Raw genomic sequence first — 7,632 nt, 5'->3', positions numbered from 1 at the left:
CAGCTGTGCTTATTTCTGAGACATGAGTTTTTGAATGTGTTCATATTTAGACAGTGTGCATCTGTCTGCTGAAACTGTAATGGTGAACCTGAGGTGATGGTCAACAGAAGGCAAATATATATCAATATAAAACAATATTGAAGTAATGTCTTTACCCTCTGCAGCGTGTGGACGCAATCACCTTATTCACTGTAGTAAACATGCACCGCTAGCTCACGTGACTGACTGTCTCCATGGTTACATCGTATATTATTAGCTATGTAAACAGCTTCCAAAGATGCCGCCATAGCTCTCTGCAGCTGTAACACTTAAACACTTTGCAAATCATTTCACGTTTTTGATAGTTATGAAGACAGAATATGTTTTTAAGGTCATGCTAGGCGGTTGCTATGGTGGTTGCTGTGGACTTGGGTGGACCGCGTCCGATTCCTGTTATTAGCTGTCCGCCGTAGGAAGGCTGCGTTCCATTTACAAGTAGTGACAGTCTGCCGTAACTCGAACTCAAACCCCGCTTTCTTTAATTAAAGGCCTTTTATAGCCGTTCATGACACGCACACACACACATAAAGCACTTTGCCTCACCATGAGAATGCAAGTTTACCTAACCTAACCTTAAAGTATCTGATATAGGATAGAAAAATGAAGCAACCAGAGATTTAATGATGAAGACTCTGGGTTCTGTAGTTCACGTTTTACAGTCCTGAATGACTCTTTGCATATGATTTATTGAAGAGGACTTTAGAATGCACTTTACATTTAGACTGTTGCTGTTTCATTTTTTACATTGTTGCAGTGTTATGTCATGAATAAGGTTCACCTGCTGGGGGTTTGATGGATCAGCTGGACAATACAGTCAAAGACAGACTTCATTCATCATATGCAAGAATCCTAGTTGGATTTTTGTTGTCACTCGTGTTTTTGAACCAAATATTGAAAACAATTCTGACAGACTGGATACCTGCTCAGGGTGTACATTACCTTGTACTCAAGCATCCCAGGACAGAGCCCTGCCCCACCATGAGCCTGGGTGGATACGTGGTTATAATATAAAAGGACCGATACTGAATATGAATATTTCATGAAAATTGAATTATAATACAAATTAGTAATAAGGGTTTCTCTGCGCCCTTATCTACCCCATACTCAAAGAGCTGCGGGCAGAGAGGGTGACAGGAGAGGATGGCACTGAAGAGAAGATGCTCGGTTTCTGGAGTCTCCTGGTCCTGTCAGTAGGATGCATCTGCTGTGTCTTCTCGTGGATGCTCACCTACCTTGACTCGTTCCAGCCTGGTATGGATTTCCCAACACTGCGGACAGTGGCCCACGTCAGAGACGTTTAATATTGATTACATGTGTCTGAATTGCTAACCCTAACCCTAGCTCAACAGACCACAATGCCCTGGACTGTCAGTATTATTACATGCTGTGAACATAAGTACCTTTGATCACAGTTTAAAAGAGAAGGAATATTGAAAAAAAGATCAACATTGTGATATTATTTCTTCCAAACTGACCAGAAACATGCTTGTCATACTCTCACAGCAAAGGATCAGACTCACTGTGCATGACAGCTCGGGCCAATGATGTCTGTTAGATTGTCAGTTGTTTAGTGCTTCTGTACAGTTAGGGTCACCGTCTCTATTTCAGAATAATTAATATGCGGAAAACACAAAGTTGATTGTCTTCCAATATTCTAGCATAATTAAAAAACTTTGACTTTGTAAGTACATATTATTAGTCCTAATGCCAGCATGATTCTTCATAACTCCTGCTTTGAAATACTGAACTTTAAAATTGACCTGATGAAAGATAATTCACAGTGGCACTCTGTCAGGATCATTCTGACTGTAAGATCACTGTATTAATCTGAATCCTTCTGAAATGTGCTGTGAATGAATGCTGATGCAACTCACTGTGGGAAAGCTGTTAATAAAATGAATCTGTGACACATGCAACACGTTCACAGAGGAAGAGGACACAAAGGGAGGACACGCAGAGGCTGTGTTGAAGTCAGAAATCCAAATCTTTATTAAAAAACAGGCGGCGGTAACAAACAGGAAGACAAGCAGTCCATCAAACAGTCTACAGGGTCAAACATTCAGAGAATTCAAACAGCAGTAAAAAATAACCGGACACTGAAAAACTTAAAGCAATGTGTGACGCAATAAAAGGAAGCAGCGCAGTATATTCACTGAATTATCATCAATTACAAAAGAGAAAAACAACGATTTCTAAGGATTATTTTCTTAAATGCAGTTAGAGTGTGGCTGGTAAAGATGGAAATACACAACAGATCATATTTTTTCTTTCTTATGATTTGCTTTGAGAACGAGCTGGCTATTCACAGTGAAAATCTTGTCCAACAGGTACAGCTGGGTCTTCCAGCATTTGGGTTGTACGTGAAGGAGAGGATCTTTCACTTTATAATCTTTTCACTGTGTCTGGAAACACAAAGTTCTTCTGCAAGGAAAAATGTGAGCGAGCAGAAAACATCCTCATTAAAACAGATGAAACCACAGCTCAGAGCGGCAGATACAGCATTAAATACAAAGATGCAGCTTCAGGAAGAGGAAGCCTGACTTTTACCATCACAAATATGAGAAAGTCTGACTCAGGAATGTACCGGTTTGGTTTGGGTAAATCTTCAGCTCCAGATTCATACTCAGACTTTGAGGTCAGAGTTTCAAATGGTGAGTTTCTACTAAAAGTTACTAAAGTCAAAATTGGGAAACCAATCACCTACTCTCATACCTCCATAAACTCTCAGGCCAAATACAGTCCTATTTAAACTTAGTCACTTTATGTATTTATTATATAATTCATGGATGTTCATCTATTTAACAGAAATTGCTAAAAACTCTAGAGTCTCCCATGCACAGAGTGAGGGAGAAGAAATCTCATTTCCATGTGCCACTGCTGTCCAGGCACAGAGGAAGTTCCTTTGTAAGAATCCATGTGAGAAAGAAGGAAATATCTTCATTGACACAACTAATGACAAAGTTCAGAATGGCAGGTACAGCATTGAATACACAAAAGGATTTGCGTTTGAACTTCTAGCAACCATCAGACATCTGACCAAGTCTGACACGGGACAGTACAGGTGTGGTTACGGGGACCCTTTATCTCCTGATTCATATGACACTGAAATTATTTTGGTTGTAGATGGTAAGTTTCTTTTCATAATAATAACAATTCTTGATATGTTGATATGTTGTTGTTAAAATCTTGCAAATTAGGGATTAGATTAAAATTCATAGTAAAAGATGCCAGTCTTTCTACAATTCTCTCTGTTTTGTCCTTTTTCTGCCCGTCCTTTCCAGCACTGTAGCAATCAGAATTATTGTTTGAAGACCAGGAAAAATGCCCAACAGATTTATTTTACCAAGTGGACCATCCTGGCTTTTGATATACTGGTAGATGGTCAGGTGGCCAGGAGAGGAAAGAGGTGCAGTGCTTTCCCTGCACCTGTAAATTGTTATTATAATTTTTTAATTATGATTAAAATAATCCCACTATTGTCCTCTCTCACCTATTCACAGACATTTGGGACATTATTGGACACAATATTCATTGTAATTGGGTCTTTTTCAGTTACGTTGTTAAATATATATGCCCCCCTGGAAGCGATATTTATTTCTTTAAGAAAATTATAGACATGATGGTTACAGAGACAGTAGGTTTTCTAATTGGTGGAGGAGATTTAAATATACATCTATAACCAAAGCTAGATATTTCCAATAGAAAAGCACAGAATACCAAAACATTAATTAAGAATATAAATACATTGATGAAGGAGGTGGGACTAATTGATATATGGAGAAACTTGCATTATACCTATTTTTCCTCACCGCAGTTGTTATACACAAGAATAAATTATTTTATTACCTTTGGGGAAAATAAAGATAGAATAAACACTTGTGAAATTGGAGCAATAGACTTAAGCGACCATGCACCAGTATACCTGTCCATTGATTTAAACCTGCAACCAAAACTCAATAATTGGAAATTAAATTCAAGCTTACTGAATGATCCACACTTCAAAGAACAAATTAAGAAAGAGATTCACTTCTATATGGAAACGAATGATAATGGTGAGGTGTCTCCTCCTATTCTGTGGGATACTTTAAAAGCTGTCCTGAGAGGGAAAATTATAGCAATATAAGCAATTATAAAAAAAAAGATGAGAAATAAAAAATTAGAAGAGCTGCAAAATAAGTTAGAAGAATTAGAGAAAAGGCATAAAAGAAAAACAACACAGGATATATTGGAGGAAATCATCAAAACAAGAAATGAAATAAATGATTTGACTACATATGAAATTAAATTTTTTTTTATGTTTCTTAAACAAAGGTATTACGAGGGAGGATCTAAAGCAATGAATGTTTTAGCCTGGAAACTAAAAAAGTAAATAGCAGATAATACAGTTCACAAAATTAAACATCCAGTGACAAAATTAATAAAAAATAAACTAGGAGAAGTTCAGAGTGCATTTGAAACATTTTATAAGACTCTTTATGCTAATAAGACAGAGAGTAGTATAGTTGAAATGAACAGTTTTTTAGACTCTCTCGATTTACCAGTACTGAATGAAGAACAGAATAAAACTTCGATTGAAGATATAACAGAAAAGGAACTAAGAAGAGCAATAAGGAGCTAAAAGAAGAATTAATACCAGTGATGCTTCTCACACTGAATTGGGTCTTAAAGAAGGCTCAAGTACCTTTTAGCTGGAAAGAAGCAATTATCTCTGCTATCCCAAAAGAAAACAAGATAAATTAGAATGTGTGTCATATAGACCAATATCTGTTCTTAATACAGATCATAAGCTGTTTATATCTATCATGGCTAGACAATTACAAAAGTTCTTACCTAGTCTAATTCATAATGATCAAACAGGTTTTATTCGAGAGCGCCAAATACAAGATAATGTACGGCGGACACTACAAATTATTAACCATATTCGACAGAATAAAGTAGAAGCAATGGTAATCAGTATCGATTCAGCATTCGATTCAGTTAATTGGAACTTTCTTTATGGAGTCTTGCATAGATTTGGCTTGCATGAAATAATAATTAAGACAATACAGGCACTTTATGATAACCCTACGGCAAGGATTAAAATTAATGGCTACCTATCAAATAGTATTAAGCTGCAAAGAGGAACAAGGCAGGGCTGTGCGTGCTCACCATTATTATTCACGTTATATCTGGAACCATTGGCTCACTATATATGGCAAAACAAAGAAGTAGAAGGTATTAATATCCATGAGAAGGAGCATAAATTATGGAGTGCCAGGACTGCCATAATGCATTAATTAAATACACCATTAAATAATTAATTAAATGTGGCAATAATTAATTAAAATTGGAATTAATTAATTAAATAAATAGTTATGACACATGTAATTAATTAATTATTGACACATTTAATTAATTATTTAATGGTGTATTTAATTAATTCATTATGGCAGTCCTGGCACTCCATAATAAATTAGCCTGCTATGCAGATGATATTTTAATATTTTTGGGTCAACCATCAAACTCTCTACCTAAATTAATGCAGTTATTTGAATACTTTGGTCGACTATCAGGATATAAAGTTAATATGAGTAAAATACAATTGCTTAAGTACAACTATATTCCATCAGAAGAAATTAAAAATAAGTACCAATTAGCATTAAAAAACGCAGGCCATTTTTTGATTTTGACGGTGTTAACTACTAGAAGACTAGAGGAAATATTAGTTATATTAATGGAAACAAAAACACACTCCTTACATGCCTTTTGTATTTTTTTTCTGTTTTTCTTCCTTTTCTATTTTTCTTTCTTTTTTTCATTTTTCTGTTTTTCTTCTTTCATTCCTTTTGTATGGATATTTTAGTTAGAAATAAGACCCCAAGTAATTGGGTCTTTTTCAGTTTAAACCTTTTGCAAACATATATGAGATTCTTGACAGGTTCCAGTCACACTTTAAAGAACAGTATTATGCTGTATTCTGTCTTGTTCTCTATGAAACATGTCTAAATGGAATCTTAGAAATTGAATTCAGATCTATGAAAGTGAATATAAATAAGTCTGCTTTTTGATTTTTCTATAATGGGCTCTGTGTTACAGTGGTGACTTACACTTCTACTCAGGTCTGTGCTTTCAAAGGATCAACAGCAGAAATACACTCCACATTCAGATACCTATCGACTATAAATGACATAAAGACAAGAATCCAGAAAATGTTCTGGTTTACTACAGTCAAAGATAATGAGCCTGTGGACCTGAAAACAGATCCAGAGTATTCAGGTCGAGTTCAGTATCAGTGTGAAAACAATGACTGCACTCTGAGAATCTCAGACCTGAGAGAGAGCGACTCAGCTGAGTACAAGTTCATGCTCATAACAAACGATCCAGGAGGGAAATATACTGGATCACCTGGAGTCACTTTGACTGTTACAGGTAAAAAATATTTGACTGGAATTCACGATAAACATTTCCATGTGTATTTGTGCAGATGTTGAGATATTTCTGATATAATGTCATTGTTTTTTTTACTCCCAGGTCCACAGCTCCAGGTACATGTGAGGAGATCAACAGTAAACTCTTATTCTAACTGGACAGAGCTGACATGTCACAACAACTGTCAGCTACCCGATCAATCTTCCTACATCTGGTACAGAAATGGACACAAACTTTCATCAGACGAACAATATTTACAGCTGAACACATTTGATTCTGCAGACCGTTTTTACTGCGCTGTGAAAGGATATGAGATATTCCCTTCTCCAACAGTGTGTGAGTTCACTACTTTTTGTTTCATTAAGAGAATTATATTTAATTTTTCCTTATTTACGTGAATGTGTCTGTATGTTAGTTTTAGTCAGAGGCCTTTCTTTTGGGAGGTTTACAATGTTTTCTTTTTAGAATATAAATTTCTAAAATTTGGTTTTGTTGTCATTCTTATGTTTCCTCCTCCAGATGCTCCAAAGCTTCCCTCTGTGTCAGTGAGTCCCTCTGCTGAGATAGTGGAGGGCAGTTCAGTCACTCTGACCTGTAGCAGTGATGCTAACCCAGCAGCTAACTACACCTGGTACAAGGAGGATGTCATCAACCCTCTCAGTTACCAAAACCAACATGTTTTCAGCTCCATCCTGCCCTCTGACTCTGGAAAGTATTACTGTACAGCTGATAATGACCTGGGACAAAAGAGATCTGAAAGCAGAAACATTGATGTGAAATGTGAGTAAAATACATTTATAAGCTTTAAGTTCTTTGATCTCAATTGAACAGTTAACATCAACTTTAGAGATAAGAGTTAATTCATTATCATGAAGAGTGAAAACAGATTTACTGCACAATCATGTCTGTTTATTACAATATAAGGAAGTTTGACAAGGAAATAAGTAAGGTTTCTGAATGTTACCTTTTATAATTTTTGTAGTGTTGTGAGAAACCTGCAAAGACTTGAGTATATTTATAACCAACCATGTTGTCATTGTCCTTATTTCTCCTCCAGATGCTCCAAAGCTTCCCTCTGTGTCAGTGAGTCCCTCTGCTGAGATAGTGGAGGGCAGTTCAGTCACTCTGACCTGTAGCAGTGATGCTAACCCAGCAGCTAACTACACCTGGTACAAGGAGGAATGA

At 36.3% G+C, this 7,632-nt stretch overlaps 1 protein-coding gene across 1 annotated transcript; it reads left to right on the top strand.

Annotated features, from left to right (window-relative positions):
* Positions 1-5,498: 5,498 nt before the first annotated feature.
* Positions 5,499-7,632, top strand: LOC113018034 (uncharacterized). The gene is made up of 4 exons (XM_080302611.1): positions 5,499-6,447; positions 6,550-6,781; positions 6,863-7,227; positions 7,505-7,632. Exons 1-4 carry the CDS (start codon positions 6,228-6,230, stop codon positions 7,630-7,632), a joined length of 945 nt encoding a protein of 314 aa, XP_080158737.1. The 5' UTR covers positions 5,499-6,227.

Source organism: Astatotilapia calliptera, chromosome 6, assembly GCF_964374335.1.
Source record: "Astatotilapia calliptera chromosome 6, fAstCal68.1, whole genome shotgun sequence".
Lineage (NCBI taxonomy): Eukaryota > Metazoa > Chordata > Actinopteri > Cichliformes > Cichlidae > Astatotilapia > Astatotilapia calliptera.
Note: the sequence above shows the minus strand (reverse complement) of the source record. Positions and strands in the feature narration are given on the sequence as shown.

Excerpts from the sequence above, each read along its gene's own strand:
- LOC113018034 (XM_080302611.1), top strand. The coding sequence starts at position 6,228 with ATGTTCTGGTTTACTACAGTCAAAGATAATGAGCCTGTGGACCTGAAA. Across the intron at positions 6,782-6,862 it reads ATATTCCCTTCTCCAACAGT|TTTTAGTCAGAGGCCTTTCT; the intron begins GTGTGAGTTCAC and ends TCTGTATGTTAG. Across the intron at positions 7,228-7,504 it reads CAGAAACATTGATGTGAAAT|ATGCTCCAAAGCTTCCCTCT; the intron begins GTGAGTAAAATA and ends TTTCTCCTCCAG.